Here is an 18,953-nt window from a genome sequence, read left to right as displayed (position 1 = left end):
GGGTTCAAAATATACCTAGTTGTGAAGAAAAATGAGCCACCTCCTTTTTAATTGGAGGGGAAATATTTTGGGGGCCTTTTCTGAAATCTGTACCTGTAGAAATGGCCAAATGGAGTGTATTAAGTGCAGTTTCTTTCCAGTAGGTGCAATGTTGATCCATGATGGAAGGATAAAATATGTGGAAAGCAGATAAAGGAAACGAGCGGTTGCATTTCTCTGTCAATGTTTATGCACAGTTTGCCACCGAGACCACCGTGGTCCACTACTGAACGCATCAGGAGATTTGTTTTTCTACAAGTGGCCACCAATCTGTTTAACTTTCAGTTTTATGTAATGAGGAGAGCTGAAACTTAAGACACTGAGAAAGAGAATATGAATATTCTTTGCAATAGAACTGCTTCAGCCTAACTGAATTTCCTACTTTGGGATATTTCCAAAATGTGCTTTACTCTGCTAGATGCAGACGTAAAATTTATTGCTTTCATTCTTAAGCTTTATGGTTTTTTGAACATCTGGCACAAGACGGTTATCTTATCTTTGACACAGTTAAAGAAAGTGATAAAGCTTCCCACTAGAATTATTTTTAACCCTCTAACAACACAGGTAGTGGGTCAAACAAGTAATTGTACAGCATGTTCGCACTGCAATTCCTGTTTTAGGAGAAGCAGTAGTTATTTGAACAATCTGACTGAGACACACCATACTATGTGTTGGAATAACAAAGGAACTTGGCTTTGTGACTTAAAGCAAGGATAAAGGATAGTAGAACGTAAACATACTTAATGAAAATGTCGGAGTAACGTTTAGTGTTCGGCTCACGCCTTATGTGTGGATAGCTTGATTGGACAGTGATGTAAATTTGTTGATTATACCATGTCACATAAAACGGCTGATATAAAGGTCAACAAAGTTAAATGTTCAATGGACAATAAATCTTTAACTTTTTTCTGTCAGCTGTAGTACGTTATTATTTTTCCATGCAGTAACTGAAACTAAAAAGCAGGAGCACTCTGCATTGTATCTCTGACCACTTTTTGGTTCGTGTCCAGCTTCAGGAAATCAAATTAGCCATCTCATGCTCTCATGTGATAATGCTGTCTTTTTAATTATGTACCTCCAGTTGCTTTGGTGTGCAGGAAAAAAAATACCTGATTTTGGAGAGCGAGAGTCCAGAGAAGGGTTGGTAAGTTTCCTCTTTCTGATTGATTTCTACAGAATAAACGATCCTGCTGTCGAGCGCATACAGTGGAGGCTTCACATTAACCAATTTATTGGCAGTCACAGTGGTGCAAATAGCTATCTGGCTCGACGAGGTGGAGTCAATGTTCAACGCGGCTGCTGACATCAGTCTTCAGACCCGTGCACCACTGCAGCGATCTCTGACATAAAGCAAATGCAGGGACGAGGGCTTTGGAAAGAAATGTTGGCAGGATGAAAGGTGGATTGGCTTCAGTTTCCTTTTCAAAGCACATGAGGACACGTGGACAGTGTTGTACAGAATGGTAGGATACAGAAGCTCTTGTAATAGTAATCTTGAAGATTTCAGAAAATGTGCTGTGTAAAACTAAACCACACGTTATTACAAGCTGCATAAACTTGTTTAAAGTGCATCGTTGGAACAAAGATGGAGTAAATATAAGACAGAAATAGATTTTTGTTATCTCGGATACTCTCTGTGGCTTGAAGCAGTCTCCCCAATGGGTTATTTTCTCCCTGAAAGGTCTACCCACACTGTAAGAAACCTAACACTTCTGTTACCTAGACTCCAGGGCTGAGAAAAGATGTCCCGAAGGGGGTGTTCAGTTTACAAGCCTGAGTTTCATTACTTGGTCATATCTTTTTCCCACGGCAGGTCCTGAGCCATATGTTTCTTCGGGTAAGTTCACAAAGCAAAACAGCATGACCACAGAGCTGCTTAAATCCAGCTCAAACCATGTGCTGCAGCCATCAGACCTCAACTATGTCATGTTTTGAGGGTCTGTTTGTGACACTGAAAGGTTTATGCAGTTTCCACACGGCAGAAATGTAACTCACATGCTTGTAATATAGATAGCTGCCGGGCAGTAGTTTGAAAATTTTAGTCATTGTGTAGCCAAAGGAGGATAAAGCAGCCATTGATCAGTGCACAAAGCTGCCTGAGGAGAGGGTTTTTAGAGGATTACAGAACAAGTTGTTTTGCTGCTTTTATGAACAAGCTGCAGTGTGTCTCGTAATGACTCCAGCAGCGCAAATGTCTTTCTCGGCCACTGGAATAGCTCTGTCACTGCATTTGACAGGGAATTAGCTTCTGACGTGTTTCTGTGGGAAAACTTCAGCTGTGTGTACATGTTACCTTGACAGCTGGGTAGAGCTGGGCTCTGTTTCGTTGTCACATTCATCCGTGAACTTGGGTCTTTTCTGAACTTTGGACAGTTGTGTTGATGACGGCGTGGTTTCTCATGCTGACACAAGGTCAAGGAATGTAGCAGAACAATGGAGGATGATGACTGGAAAGGCACTCTTCATTGTTCTAATGGTAGGAGAGACTAGCATTTTTCTACCGGCATGGCATTTGTGTATTTCTGATTTACTGTTTCGGCTCCTCGGGGCAGGATGTCATCTACACGTTTCAAGGTGAGCACCAGGTTAGCCTTGCTCTTACTTATTTATAATGACTCAGCTCATGTCCTGTCTGACTGCAGAGTTTTGATGCACAGAAAAGAAGATGGCCTAATTTTCTTGAGACGAACGTTTTGGTGTTGATTTGATCTTGGTACGATACTGGGCGCTAGGGCCGTTTTAGTGTGTTTTTCTGTAACTAGGTGGCGCTAGAGAGCTTTTCTTGTGTTTTTTTTTTTCATTTTATCAAATTTTTCGCCGATTCGGAGGTGCATGCCAATTTTGGAGAGTTTTTGAGCGTGTTTAGGGGGTGAAATTAAGGTTTTCGTGTTCGTCAGGAAAAATATAGGGCTGTGGAGTACTTCATATGCATGTGGTTGGTGGAGGATAGCGCAACAAAGCAAAGAGCACTGAAAGGAGTGTTGGAATATCACTATGGTCTGTCTGCTTTGGCTACAAGAGTTGTACATTTGATCATGGAGATGCATGGCAGGAGAGGACTGCATTTGGCCTTGACTGCATTAACTCTGCTTTGTAAACAGGTTTTATTCTTTTCAGTCCTCAGTAAAGTAGTGTCAACATCATTCTGGCTTTTAACTTGTAAAATTCGGAGAAGCAGCCAGGTAAGAAGAACTCAGACGCAGCGGAGAGAAAACAAACATTTAATAGCTGTTGCGTAATGGATGACAATGATGCCAAACCTTTTTATTTGGTGGAAAGGTTAACTCGTGCGAAATGATCAAGGGCTCATTTCAACCAATAAACTTGGTGTTTATTATATACTTATGTATTAGAATGTAATGTTGTTGTTTTTTTAAACAATGCTAGAGCCACTTTTGCAGTGGCAGTGTTGATGTACCAGTCTGTCATTTCAGATTGAAATACCTTTTCAGCAATTTTGTACATTTGTGGTTCCCAGACAAGGAATTCTAATAACTTTGTTTAATCATTTTTCATTACAAGTGACATTTGTTGTGTCACCCGTTGCGTGCCATCATACTTGGATGGCTAAACACTGCAAAACTATAACATTCCCATCAGCCACATCCGCATATTGCATTTAGTGCTCAAAACATTACCATTGTAGGCACGTTAGCATATAGAAAGTATTCAAGCTTCAGTGCCTAATGTTCTTTTTATACCATTTAGAAACTTATTATCAAGCTTAAAAAAAAGCAATATTTCTCTGCCCACTCTGGTTGGAAGTTTCAAACTTGTGTGAGTTCTTGGATGTGTCTGGAAAATATGTGTATGTGCATAGGACAACATATTTCTTTTACCTTAAATTTAAGTGACAATTTTGCCAATTACAGCCTTCAAGACTGTCAAATTGTGTAACAATCAACCATCTGCCCTCCAAACACGAGTCTGATCTGTATGCTATTCTGCTCTACCAGTGTTGAGGTTGTAGGTTTGAACTCAGGTCGACCAGTGATTTATTTTCCCACACTCTCTGTGTAATGTCTTTAGAGCGGTTTTTGCCATTTATTCTTGTCTCACCCACCTCCATTTTTGTGTCCTCGGCTATATTGTTGTGTTCAAATGTCAGATTAAGGCAGGACTTAGTGCAGGGAGGGGAATGCTTTCATTGCTTCTAATTGTACATCAGATGTGGCATGTTATTGTTCATATTTTATCAGATTTGATCATTTGCCTGTTTGTTTTGATTTTGAAATTAACACTGTGTCTATGTTCCGCGAAGTAAGATAAGTTAGGAGTAAAAAGTAGTTTGTGAATATGATGTAGACTTGGTGTGTTCATGACGTCTTGAAATAGGGAGGAGTGGGCCCTTAGCAAGATTAACACAGGGCTGCGAAAAAGCTCGATATGCTCCTGCCTGTATATCACTGCAGCATGCTGAAAAGTGAAACCACTAATTTCTTTTTTAATGTTACGTTCCAGGACTTTTTAATCATCTCACGACCACAGTGAGGATTAAGCGGTGTAAAGATAATGGATGGATGTTTAATCATATGGGATTTACAGCATATGTGAGAATTTGTTGTAATGTGTGAATACTTTGTCCTGCAACATGTGGTGTTCCTCAGAGCACAAGTTCTTTAATGCAAGAAATCTGACCGAACAATCAACCTGCTCGCTGAATACATGTACCTCTTAATGAAGTAACGTTGGTGTCCTTTGTTTTTATATTAAAACCATCCCTGTGCTCTGTGAGGTACTTCTTTAAAAGTTAATTAAATCTGATTAATTGTGGAAACTTTGCCCTCATTAGTGAATCTGGTCATGTTTAATAAAACAGTGGTTACAGCAGGACAGAGGACATCTCGGGGTAATGCTTTGTTTTTTCTCTCCAGGGCAATAATATCGACTAACACACAAGTGTAGTTCATGTCGCTCTTGTCTGCAGTGTAGCTGACCTCAGACTGTTATGATGACATAAGATCTGGAGACACGGAGACAGAGGGAGGGACTCGTTGAGGTTAATCATTTCTCTGTGTTGTTATCACAGTTATGTCTCGGTAATGTTCGGGCAGTAGTCGCCCTGCATGCACCGAAAGCACAACCTGTCCTTAGGTAAGTGCACCCATGGTGATACTTTTCACTTAGTGGTATTTCTGTGGTTTTATGTTACATTTTGATTCTCAAAGTCGTGCTCTGCCGTTTTTGCACCAAACAATCGTTTCAGATGTTAGATTTTAGCAGAATCGTAACAGTTAAGCAGAAGTGCTGACACTTATCCATTTTTGTTGCATTGTGGTCAGTTGCAATGCAGAGAAGTAGTAAGATTGTTTGAAACTGTTGGCTTTTTGGGATGGAAAATGGGTTAGGTAGTGGAATATGACAATGAATGCAAAGTAAAGATGACTACTTTGTAATTAGTCTGAGCATAGGAATGGTCTTAGACAGATAGTACTACATACAGCACTGAGATGATACATAACTCACCACAGAGGCTATATTTTGGGTATAATATCATAATCAGTACCTGCATTTTTTAATGTTTTTAATCCTACACATTTACAGTAGAGCTGGCAACATAGGAACTTTGACTGCATCATAAATACAAGTACCTTATCGTCGTCTCATTTATCTTATCGTTTCTCATTTGAGTTTCAATCATCAATGTGGATGATCGTGTAACACGTGATCGAGTTTGCTGTCATATTGTGCATGGCAGTGCAACAGCAACATTTTTTAAAAAAAAAGCTCGGATTTAATTGTTACCAAGTGTAAGTTCCTGTAGGAATGAACCTGTTAATCAGTCTGAGAGTGTCCTTAGTTTCAGGTTATGTTTGTAGTTTTAGTGGTTGAGTCTGCCTTCTGTTTGTACATGTAAGTCATTAATAGTGGTTTGTTTAAAATGTATTTTATGAGCCTTGCAGAGTGGCTCTAAAAAATGCATATGCATAGACAACTGGGTTTGCTGCAGCAGTGATTTGACAAGTTTCAAAGTGTGCTGTGATATGTAGTTTCTGTAAAGATGCTGTTCTCCCAGCCATATTTTAAACCTGTATAGGGCTGAAATGTTTCTCCTTGAAAGACGAGTTTAAAGTAGGAGTGTTTTACCTACAGCCACCTGCAGCCTACAGCACTGGAGTAATTAAGAGTCAAGTAGCTTCTTACTGTTTCTGTCATTCTCTGTGTGGATATATTTTTGCTTATTTGCTGCATAATGCTGGTTAAAAGTGAGCAGAGAATGTGAAAGTCTGCTTTCGTCGAACATCATCAGCACATCATGAAACAGTATAGTTAATAGCTTGAAAGACTTGTAGGAACTCTGTGGCAGTCTGAGAGAAAGTAATCAAATTACTTTGTATGTCCTAAGACCAGGTACTCTGAAATCCAAATTTTTGCATTGAGAAATGATCTTTTAGGTAACATCAGGGTCAGATCTAGTCTGATCACAGAGATGACAGAGAGGTTTCCTAAAGTCAACACCCATAGTTCCTGATAACTTCCAGCTTCTGGTGCAAGTTAAACAAACAAGAGACAGCTGTCAGTCTAAAGAAACGCTCTACAGTTGCTTAGCACATGCACAATTATAGTTACTGCAAATGGGATGCTAAATTGAAATGAAATGAAAAATACTTTATTTATCCCAGAAGGGAAATTCAATAACATAATAATAATAATAATAATAATAATAATAATTAATAATTCTCATGCACAAAGAAATTCTCACGCTAGCCATGCATTTCGTCTCATGTCTGATAAAGTCCCTATTTTGTATGAATATTATCGCACATGTACAGCGTATTAAATCTAACAAGACAAATAAATCCTAACTCTCAGTCAGTGTACCAGTTCTTTGAGGCTTTCAGCTGCTTCTCACAGTTAGCAGTTGTTGCTCAATGTAAGATGTATATGTGTGCAATCATTTATGACCTTTTACATTCAATATATGATACTGGAGCTAAAATAGTGGGAGCAAATTAGTGAAGACAAATTGCAAATGTTTTTTTTAAAATTAATTTTAAAGCACTGAAACTGTAGGCTGCAACAAAACCTTAAAAACTTTGTATATATACCCTAAAATAAAATAAAAAAAAAAAGATTAAATTTGAACTGCATTAAAAATAATAGTATTTAGTGGTGTAACAACTTCAACATCAAGATGGAAACTTGTGTACATCACAGTATTGTTTTAATCAATTAGTTGAAGTAATCATTCATTACGTGTTAATACAACATTTTAATGTCTAATGTGTCTTCTAAAGAATTCACTCCACAGCTGTGATTTTTAATCCAACTCATCAGGATACAGAGTCCTGCTGTGATTTTTTATTCACATCTAATCAAGGACTCGTTTACTTTCCAGAACCTGACTGAATGCTAATTAACTTTGCGGTAGGAGAGGAACTCATCAGTAGCAGACAACTCTGACTCCTATTAGTAGCACATGAAATGTTTATTTCTGGATGATGTCCTCTGTTTGTCCAAAATTCCCATAACACAACTTTATTTAAAAAAACAACAGTTTGACAGTCCCTGCAATGTCCGTATTGATAGAAACTCAGCCACTGGTGTACATTGACACTAATTTTGAGCCTACCACTTCTTCTGTTGTCCAGTGTTTCTTCGTGTTGCTGCTTTTACAGCCACTAGGTGGCAGACTCAGTCTTTGCTCAGCTATCTGATACACTCGGCCACAGTTGTGGAATCCCACTTTGTGTGTCGGGACAAACATGAACCTTTGTGTTTCTTTTTTTTGTTGGCAAATTGGGTGAAAATCCAACACTTCAGACGTTGATCTTTGCATGTTAGAAACCTAATTTGACTGTAATGCCATTATCATTTGAAATGTTAATCCTGAATTTATGACCAAGTCTTGATCTATAACCCTGTGTATTTTCATCTGTCAGCACACAGAGGTTCTGTCACTTCCTTATCAAGCAGATGATGAGACTCACTCAGTAGTTTCACAGGATATTCCACTTCCCCATCCTTGCTGAAAAACACGTCTTGTCTTACTATGAGTCGTCTGTGTGAAATAAATGCCTCATGTGATATAATGTGACCCTCTCTTTTAAGGTTGCTGAAACTTGAACATGGGCAAACAAAATGACTACAAGATGGGAAACTCTGAGAAAAACGCTGGGAAGGTTAGTATAATTAACTCACTGAATTATTTATGCCTTGTTCGTTGGACATGACAGGTTCCAAATGATCTGATTTGATCTCTCTTGTGATAAATTGGATTGGTTTGATGGATGGATTGGCATGTCCTCATGAGCACCCTGTAGGTCACGGCTGCTCTCGCTATTTGCCTCTTATGTCATACATCAACGTGTGGTGTATGGCGTATGTACGGGCAGGATGTTTTAGTGACTGTGCTACATCTCAGTAAATATGTACATGACCTTTGTAATTTATACATAACGCTCTTTTCTGTCCTGTTTCCCAAAATCCTGCTTTTCACCTGCTGCTGACACAGGGACCCTTGTCACTATTTGTGCTAAAATCACATCAACATTAGATTTAAGTATCGCCAGAAAACTGAACTGAGGATATAATAGCAATCATCAGATAAGTTTCAAACACAATTAGCAGATTTACCATCATAAAAAGTATGCCATACAAAAAGAAAGTAATTCAGGGTTCATGGGTTTTAAGATTTTTTTGATGGAGTACACACAGAATATCTCACTTTTTATTTTCGGTGTCTTTATATGTGTATTAATGATGACTTATTAAAACAATCAGTGCACAGTATTCACTCACTCCAATTGCCTCATGAGTGAATGTGCAAACATCAGCGCTGCAGCTTTGGTCTCGCCGCCTTTACTGTGCCAGTTTCATTGATAACATCCAACTAGTCAACAATACAGCACTCCAAAGTCCTGGACTGCACTTTTTATTTGTCCTACCTGATCAAGGTCCCACTAAAGATATTTCCATACAGCTTCATCTGCATATTTCTACATCTATGTTGAAAAACTGCTGTCAAGAAGGGGTACTGTGTCTTCTTACCTGTATATTCTTTCAACACAGTGTGCACAGATGCATAAATTGTAGTCATGTAAAAAGTGTTTGCCTTTGTGAGCTGTGATGGTGCCACATTTCCTCTCTGCAAATGTGCTGTATAATCCGATCTCCAAACATTTAATTAATTCATTTAAACTTGAATTAATTTGACTCTTAAAAACAAACAAACAAAAAACCTCTGCGGGTTGTTGCGATTCTGCTTATTTTCTGTTGAATATTGAAATCACATTTGTGTGCTTCCCGCCAGAGGTTCTATGGACAGAGGATGTTGAATGCTGTATACATTTTGAAACTCCCCTTTAGCTTTTTACCCCTTCAGAGGGCGCTCATTGAAATACTTGCAAATTTAAAATTTCAACACTTTCAACATTTTTCCATTTTGACTTCCGAAAAAAGTTTTCGATTTTGGCTGCAAATCAAAGTCAAAGCAGTTACCTTACATGATTCCTCGCCCGCCTAGGGTAAAATAATATGTGGAAAAATAAACATATAAGGATGATTGAACATTTATTTCCAAATCATCAGTCAGACTCATAGAACTTATGACACTTGTGTCCAATTATCATCTGGCTCACTCGTGATTGGTCAGAGGTCACAGTGACTGTGTTGTGATGTAGCCTGACCTTCGTTGATTGGCTGGATGAGGTCACATGATTCTGCCCCCTGCAATTTTTAAAGCCTGTTACCATATATGTGACCTTGCTCAATAAAGGGTTAATATTGTTCTTTGTAGTGTATAGAGTGTAGTTTCTCCATTCTCTGTAGGGTCACAGTTAACAATAAATATAATAATAATAAAAAACTTTATTTATAGAGCACTTTTCAAAACAAATGTTACAAAGTGCTTTTCAGTAAAATAAATGAAAACTAAAATGCAACAAGCATACAGAATAATTGATAAAAGTAGAAAGCACACACAAAAAGCAAGAAGCTAGAAAACATAAAACTTAATAAATCAGGAAAAGCTCTGAGATAAAAATGCGTTTTAAGAAGTGTCTTAAAAGAGAGCACAGACTTAGCCGACTTGATTTCCTCGGGCAGGACAGTTAAGAAAGAGACCTGGAGCTATTGGCCGGCAGAGAGCCCTCGCACGGGTCACATGGTAGAAGAAAGAACAATCATGTGGAAATTCATACTCACAGATTGCTTAACTGTGCAGAGTGACTACATGGCGATTGCTAAACTGAGCACATGGCCTTACATGCTGGGGAGGTTAGGTAAACGAGGACAGATTTTTTATATACCTCTGTCCTGTTAGTAAACTGTGCATGTTTCAATATAAAAAAAAAAGCTAAAGTGTGCGGTAAAAAACAGGAGATTAAAGTGTCGAGGGTTGAGTACAGCTCATTTTGTTGCTCTGTCGTGTATACCCTGTACGGTGCACTCAGTCCACCAATGGGTGTGTTTGGTTTATTATTTTCATATCTTCAGGATTACCATACCAGCACTTCCTGCATTTATCTGTACAGGACTAGATCCTGCAAGGCAAATGCCTGGATTAGTTGTTTTCTTTTTTTCCCCTAAATGTTCTTCAGTATACACACCTCCATAGTCTCAGCGATACTATAACCTCCTGATGCTCACTCTCATGCCTTTTTCAAAGTCTGTAGGATTAGCTTTAAGCCGACTCTTGGGAATCCATCATCATGCACAGCGAGCGTGGTGAAGCAGATGCTGTTACATTTATGCAAATGAAAAGAGGGACTCCACTGGGCCAGAGCTCTGCCACGACGTCTGTTACAAGCGCATTTTTGCTAGCATACTATTACTCGTGAGCTTTCACCTTTTCAAAATGGAGAAAAGATACAGGGGCAGAAGCAACAATGACATAACACGGCCTTTACTCAGCACTTCTTTATAGGATGTTGATGGATTTCTTCCAAGTTTGTTGAAAATGAATAAAAATAGTTTGTAGTAGCAAACTGCTGACCTTCGGTTATTGAGATGTGGTTCCTTTTAGTTTCTCTTTCTTTCATTACTAAGCAGCTTAAGGCAGATTAGAACTCCTCCCCTTTACATAGCCACAAGTGCCTAATTTATTTCAATTAGATTTATTTTCTTATTACTAATAAATCATCTGATCACACATCTTATAAAGTTAAGAAGATGCTTTGAGTCTTTGAGTGCTTTCTTTTTCCTCTCTGTCATCACCATATACAAATCTATGCTTTTCATTATGATGTCCAATCCTTAACACTGCCTTCATTTTCTTCTCCTTTAGCCTTTTAACAGTCCACCATTATTTGTCTTAACTCTTCCTCACATCAGGCCCACTGTATTTTGTCCTGATGTACTGGATCATGTATCCGTGCTCTCAGGCTGCTGCTCCCGCCTGTGGTGCGATACTTACAAAAATAAAACAAGATTTGATCTTCACTTACCTATGTATGATACGCACGTACAAGAAAGAGCTGATTGTCTTTCAGGGAGGTGATTTAACACAGTTTTATTCTAAGTCTCAATATAATATGTTCAAGTTATGAGAGGAAAATTGCACTTTGAATCAGGATTAGTTTTCCTAAAAAGAAACTCTATGAACTCATTGTTTTGAAATTTTGTCCTCATATCTTATAACAAGATTATACCGGCGGCTCTGTGAGGCTATATTTAAGCACAGCAGTGCTTTGAGCTTAATTCTAAAGTCTGCATGCTGTAAATTTCTGACACCGTCTGAATTGTCTCCAAACTGGCTGCCGGTGGATGTGTCTAACAGTGTGATCTGCTGCTTTGGAGTGACGGTTAGAGTTTCCTGTTAAACTGTAAACTTCTGTTTACTTAAACTTCCATTTCAGCCGATTTGAAAATATTTATTTAGTCTATCCAAGTTTTTCCAGAGCAGTATATAACAACTAGTTGGCCCTCATATTTGGTATATTCAGCCCCCAGAGGATGACTCCCAGTAGCTCTTCATCCCACAACCCATCGTCTGTTTTTACAATGAGCCCGGTGTTTCAACTTCTACACAAGAAATAATCAAATCTTCTGGGCAGACTGACATAAAAATCACAACATATGGATGCTCTCCAGAGCAGAACTCTTTCAATTATTACTCTGCACCATCTTCTGCCCTAAATGTCAACTTTGCACACAGGATATGTCATAATGAAATCATGCCATAAAATCTGTTAAGCACCATCCTTCTCCCGAGGGAAAATATGGTTTAAATTTAATGACTCTCTGGCCTTTCCTCCTGTGCCACCCTTAGGATAAAGTTTCTGATTTTAACCCCTTACGCGCTGAAGCTCTCCAAGTAGCACACTTTCTGTTTGTGTAGTGTCCTGCTGTTTTCTATTATGGAGTTTAATTAACAGCTTTTGGGGCTTCACACTTCAGTTTTCCAGTCTTCTAATTCCTAGCATCCTTTGAAAGCAATAATGAAGTCTACAGAGAGGTGATGAAAGCAAAACCTGAATGCCCGACCCCTACAGTGAGGGGATCTGGGGGCTTGGTTCTGCAGTGGGGGGGCGTTTTGTGAGAAAGGTTTGGATCCACTTGAGGAAAGTATCACTGCAGAGCAACACAAAGCTGCTCTGAGTGTCCACCTTTATGCTGTGACAAACATTCAAACACAATGAGTATGAAAATGGGGTGAATCCAATGCTGTGCAAGGACGCGCGTAACAGGCACGCATGCGCAACAAAAAATGGTAATATCAGGAGTGCCGCAGCGCGTACCTGAAGGCCAGGTAATGAACACAATGGAGTAGCCAACTGGGGAGATGTCCAAGAAAACAACAGACATCAAGCAGCTACTTTGATAGAAGAAAGGAGTTTTTTTTTGTTTGTTTGGCTGACATGTGGCGCAAGATTTGCCGCTTGCATCCACATCAAGCGGACGCAACAGCTGCGCTCCAGACAGGTTCAGTGCGTTTTAATCACTGTCTATTTGACCAGCACGCAAAGAGCAAGGAGCACATGGCGCAAGCTAATGCCAAAAAACAAGGCAGTCGAGGATAAATTTCCTGCCGGCTGTTTGCTGGATGGCGACGCTTAATGAAGAACAAGGACGAGCTCTGTGGAAGACTTTCCTCCTCGTCTTCCATGAAGCAAAAACGCGCACGACTCGTGTCTTCCTGATTCTTATTCGTTGTCAAACTTTTCTTGTAATCGGATAGTTGTAGCCAAAGAAAGTTTACAGCCTTATCAGACCTGGAATTTAAGATTATACTAAAGCTGCAAGGATTAATCGATCAGTTCCCAACTATTCTGTTAATCGATTAATTCGTTTGAGTAGATTTTAAGAAGGAAAAGGCTTACCTGAGGAACCCACTGAAAAAAAGTTATTTGCATCCCCGCATAGGCTATGGCATGTGCAGTTAGGAGATTACAACTTCAGTACTTGTGAAAAACAGGGTTCAATCACCATAATTGAAAAAACAGAAATACGGGAATATGTTTTGAAAGGACGGTGTTCATCTCTCCTATAGACTTACTGCAGATTCAATCCCATGGTGCATTGGTGGTACTGGTGGCCCAATATTCTCCTAAGACACGACATTTAAGTTTTTCCTTTAATTTGTCACCCACCTGTAGGTTTTTGCAATTTCATCTCCCTAAAAGGTCTTGTAAAAAAAACAGTTTTTTGATTACTAGTCTTTACTCCTGCACCAAACAGAGCAGCCACACTCCACCATAAACTTGTCACTGGACTGTTTGTGTTTTTTTAGGCAGTGACCTTCTCAAGGGTAAAATGAAGGGGATAACCCACTTTCCTAGCCTTAAATACCTGGACTTAGATATAATGTCCTCTGTTGATTTCCCTTGGTTAGGTCTGACCTTGACATTGATCCGCGTCAACGTGACCGTCACAGACGAGGCCTGTGTTTGCATTACTGGCCTGAATCTCTCTGTTTTGTTTGCTCTCTCTCATTAGCAGACGGTCACAGCCTGCCTCTTCAGCGCAGCCTTCTTCGGTGCCCTGGGCTCATCTTTCCTTTACGGCTACAACCTCTCTGTGGTCAATGCTCCTGCTGTGGTGAGTCAAACTGTTTGGCCGACTTGTCAGCTTTTCTTGGAAGCGAACCAGCATTGATTTCCATTTGCACCACTAGAAATCAATACACATTCATTTAGAAGGTCATTCAGAAACCAGGTTTCAATATTCCCATGATTGATTAATCAAGAATTTAGTGATGATAGCTTCTTAATTGTGTCCCGTTTTGAAGGGATTATCTGAAATGCACACATGTTAGCAGAATTTGAAGACACTGTTGTTGTTGTGCTGAATCCCAATGCATTACTTTTTCATATATATCATTTGCTATGTGATTGCTGGACACTACCACATGTTTTTGGGTAAAATAATGTTCTGTTTGCTTACCACAATGCATGATGTAGTGTTCTGCTAGCTTAATGGTTTCACTGTTTCTCTGTTTGCACACACATTCAACAGAAACAGGTGAACCTCAACCTGCTGTGCAGCCAAATACATGTACATATTAAACCACACATACATACGATATACTAGTTCTGTTAAAAGAACAACAGAAAATATGTAACTTGAAGCTTTGTCAGTTTAGATTAAATGGCCCACCTGTTGCTTAGTGAAATCTGGTTTATACTCTATAATTAGATGTACCTCAGTAACCGCAACGTTTTGTTGCGCTGAAGGATTTTCTTCCCACATTGATGCAAATACAGCAGAACTTCTGATCTCGAAATTTGCATTTCTTTTTTGTACAAATGTGGTCAGAGGTTTTGCGTCACTGTTTGTTTTGATTACATATGAAGTTCCAGACAGTGATGAGGCCAATGTAATTAAAATGATTGTGTGTTTACTGAAAGGACACAGCAAACGGCCTCCCATCAAAAGAAAGCTTCAGAAAAAGACTTCTGCGTGTATTCAGCATTTCTTGGACTAGACTAGACATTTTCCCAGCCTGTGAATCCTCTTTGATTGTTGCAACTGAAATTGAAATTTTCAGTAGCTTTTATGTACCAGTCCACTTCAGTGGCACCACTTTTGGATGAGAAACCACTTCTTTTTTTCCTTTTTTTTTTAGAGGTCATGCTTTCCAATCTAGCCACGTGTTTGTTCAGAGGTAATAAGATGCCTCACAGGTCATTCAATTAGCATTCACACGTTACAATCCTCAGCTCTGCGGTTGCCCATACAAGTGCAGGAGATGATGTAGAAAACACACATTTCATCTTTTCATCTACTGCCTTGGCTGATTGATAAAAACTATAACTGGAACTGTGGCTCAGCGTTGGCTGTCATGATTCTAGCTGTGACACATTCATTTGTGACGCGTGTAACACTAACTGCAAACTACATGCTGGGTCAGTGAACTGACATGATTGTGCTGGCTGAGCGATGTATTGAAGCTACATTATTCCTGTGCACAGTGTGTTCAAATGCTTGAAGACACAGCAGTATTTCCTTAACAGACGTGACTTGAAAGAAAGAAAAGAAATTGGCAGAACATTGGTAGAAGATGGTGTAGGACCTCATCACTCATATTAAGAAGTGATTGATGGTCTTTTCTTTTCTTTTCTTTTCTTTTCTTTTCTTTTCTTTTCTTTTCTTTTCTTTTCTTTTCTTCACTGTCTGTACGAAGTGGAAATCCAATGTAAAGTAAAAGAACACATTTTCTGTGTAATTTGACACTGTGGATTAAAAGCAAAATAAAGGTAGAACAACCTCAGTGTCAAACAAAAATTGTTCCCTAAAACCTTTAATCACGTAAAATGTAGGCAAGAGGTTACCTAAAAAATGATTCTCACACTTTACCATAATTTTTATCAAGATGTGATACTGGAATGTTTTGTAATGTATTGCTTAGTTGAGGTATCACACTGCACGGTATTTGTTAGGTGTTCTCACAGTAACATTAAGAAAGAATTATAGCGTGCAACAGAAATGACTAAAACCCTGCGAGATGTCACCTAAATCTCAAATGATTCAAAATTGTATCACCTTTCAGTCACTGCAGAATTTCAAAAGTCGATTATGAAGCAAAATAAAGCATCAAGCTGGGATATACAAATGACAGTTTTTCCTTTGTGGGAGCAATAAAATGATTAAATGAATAAATAAATGACACACAAGTTAGAAAATTTGTCATCACGAAAACAAAACTAAGTGGAAACAAAACTATTTCTAATGAGCTTAACAGCATGAACATGGTTGTAAAATGACCAGAACTTTCTTAGTTTTGGCTCCACAAAAGAATTGCCGGAAGAATTAAAATATCTGATTGTGAGGCTTCCCAAGATGGAAAGACATATAGGAAAACCGGTGACTAAAAATCAGTGATAACGCTGTTGGAACATCGAGAGGTATAAAATGAGCCATAGTGCCACTAATCAGAGCTGCAGTTTCTCTCCTTCTAAACTGAGGCCACAGCCAGTGTACTACCTGCACAATGTAGCTCTGAAAACAGATGGGCAGGTGCTTCAGACTTGGCACAGGGGTTATCATTGTAAATTAGAATTTTTGTGACAGCTCAGACAATGTGAAGGGCACTCTATCTATCTACCTCTATGGTTGGCAACCAAATGGTCTTTGACACAAAATAGCAAGATAGAACTTTGCCAAAGAACATAAAAAAAAAAGCCTGACGGTCATACGAGACCAAGATAAATTTCGCCATCTCAGATGCAGTCCAACATTTTTGGCATGAACCTGGTCAGAATTACCACAGTGAATACACAGCCCTGACAGTGAAGCACGGAGGTGGGAGTGGGATGATATGAGGCTGCATGAGCGCAAATGATGTTGAGGAGATGACATTTGTTGAATATTTCATGAATGTCTTGTCAGAAGCTTGGCAGCAAAGGAATATTCCAGCATGATAATGATACAAATCACACAAGAGCTTCTAAAGATAGGGGAAAAAAAAGAACTATGACTAGGACACACAAGTCACCTGAATCCAACAGAACACCTTTGGGGTATTTTTATGAGAAAGGTAGAGCAACACAACCTCTCTCAGAAGTATAGAAGAGCATCTCAGCAGAAAATGTGTAACATGTTCAACACTAGTATCCGAGAAAAGTTGAGTCTGTCATCGAAAATAAAGGTAGATATACAAAGTATTGAAAAAAGAAGAGATTTGGATCTCAGTAATAAAAGCTGAACTGACTTTTGTTGCATCAACTTCGAACTGTGGGTGCCTGTATTTTTAGATCTAAACTACTAGACTTTAATTTCACATACGAGCACATATCTTAGTGCTCAACTTGTAAATAATGCAGCTACTGAGAGGCGACACAATTTCAAATCATTTGACATTTAAGTGATATTGCACAGGAGTGTTCTCACCTCTGTTGTCTCCTGTATGTTCAAAGCCATGGTGTTTGACCTACAACTTGTTATATTGCCAGCAGCTTTCATGTACTAAATTAGAGCCTAGTAACAAGATTATTATTTTTTTAAAACCCTTTGCCATTTCTTCACTGGAGTCACGAGAGAACAATGCGGTTACAGAACAGTGGGGTTCTTCTTTTAATTAAATCTTCTCTGTATGAAATGAGCCAACCAGACATTACAATGCCAGTCATGATTGGAGAGGTGAATTCCGTTGGGAAATGAGGGATAAAAGACAGAGAGGAAACCTTGCAGTTTTGACCTCTGAGTCTAATTGGCAACAGCGTGATTTCCAGGATCAGTCCTGGTTTTCCCTAATGCTTTGCCATACAGTATTTACAGTGCAGAACCATACTTTTTCTCATAAATATTCGCCCATTATCTCCTATTATAGGCAAGTGACAGAGAGCTGTAAGTGTTCAGAAAAAGCCCTCATTAAAATTGTATTTGCTGGTCAGAATCACAAAGAAATGCATTGCTAGGACTAATATGTGTTTATTGGCCCCCAGTGACAAACAAACTCCCAGGTGTCCTCACTAAGTGTACATTTTTTTCGGCCATGCTTCCTTGCCTTTTATTATTTCTAAAAGGGGCCAGTAATGGACTCTTTCTCTTCTGCAAAACACACCCTTTTCTATTCTGTAGTAACTGCTGTAGCAGTACCCAAGTGGTTTATTGTGTGTAAACACTTTACACGAATGACCTCCCAGATGTCCCCTAAATTTCTTACCGCCAACCTACTTATGGGCAGTTAACACTGAGTCCTCTCTAGATCCTGTCTGTGCACTCTCGGCTCAGACTTTATTAGACACTAAAACAGGTCGATTGTATTTGCACCTGACTCTCACACTGCACCATCCAGGCGGTGACTTTAATTTTAACATTTCAAATAGGTCACCCTTCTTTGGGCTCAAAATGTTCCTTTGTGCTTTCATTTTTTTTCTCAACGCATGGAAATAATGGTGTTGTTAAATACATAGAACATAAAAGAATACGGTGAAACAAAAAGTCCAAAGAAGTGGTTTAGAAAAGCTCAGTGGGTAAAAACTGAATGAACCATTAAAATGTTGTTTGCACAAAAACCCAACCTGGTCCTTAGCACATGCAGCTAATTCTGCAGTTTATGTGCATGTTGAACCGTTGCTCATTGTTCATTCTCCTTCATGGCTTTTGCCCACTGGGAGCACAAGATGAACGCTGATGCAGCGCTGTCTTCTCCATAGGGATTCACTGCTGCTCCTGCTGTCTTTACAAAACTAAATCAATAAGCACATTCCCTCTTTTTAATGTATGTTATCCAAATATGCCCATGAATGAACTCGCTGTATGTTCTCAGTCTGAGCTCAGCTGGCAATGAATGACAGAGAAAGACAGGTTGACTACAAAGCCAAAGTTTATTAGAGTGCTTGCTCCACTTTACGAAAGGCTTAATCAACCCGTTTGGTAACACTCTGCTAAAACTACAGTTGTTTCTACTGAGAGCCTATGAGATAATTGAACCTTCAGTTTTCCCAGTGCACAGCAGGACTACCTCCAGCCGTGTCCTTCTGAAAATATGAGCAAAGAACGTGATATGAACTGTTAAATATTCTAACAAG

The 18,953-nt window shown here is 39.1% G+C and overlaps 1 protein-coding gene across 1 annotated transcript in view; it reads left to right on the top strand.

The window, feature by feature from the left end:
- The first annotated feature begins 1,160 nt into the window (after nucleotides 1-1,160).
- The window catches only part of slc2a9l2 (solute carrier family 2 member 9, like 2), a 124,982-nt gene continuing 107,189 nt past the window's right edge, over nucleotides 1,161-18,953 (top strand). Inside the window, exons 1-3 of the mRNA XM_008291448.1 lie at nucleotides 1,161-1,183; nucleotides 8,092-8,162; nucleotides 13,918-14,019. Of these exons, the coding sequence (XP_008289670.1) occupies nucleotides 8,109-8,162; nucleotides 13,918-14,019 (156 nt within the window). The 5' untranslated portion in view covers nucleotides 1,161-1,183; nucleotides 8,092-8,108. The remainder of the gene's footprint in view (nucleotides 1,184-8,091; nucleotides 8,163-13,917; nucleotides 14,020-18,953) is intronic.

Source organism: Stegastes partitus, unplaced genomic scaffold, assembly GCF_000690725.1.
Source record: "Stegastes partitus isolate 25-593 unplaced genomic scaffold, Stegastes_partitus-1.0.2 Scaffold743, whole genome shotgun sequence".
NCBI lineage: Eukaryota > Metazoa > Chordata > Actinopteri > Pomacentridae > Stegastes > Stegastes partitus.
Note: the sequence above shows the minus strand (reverse complement) of the source record. Positions and strands in the feature narration are given on the sequence as shown.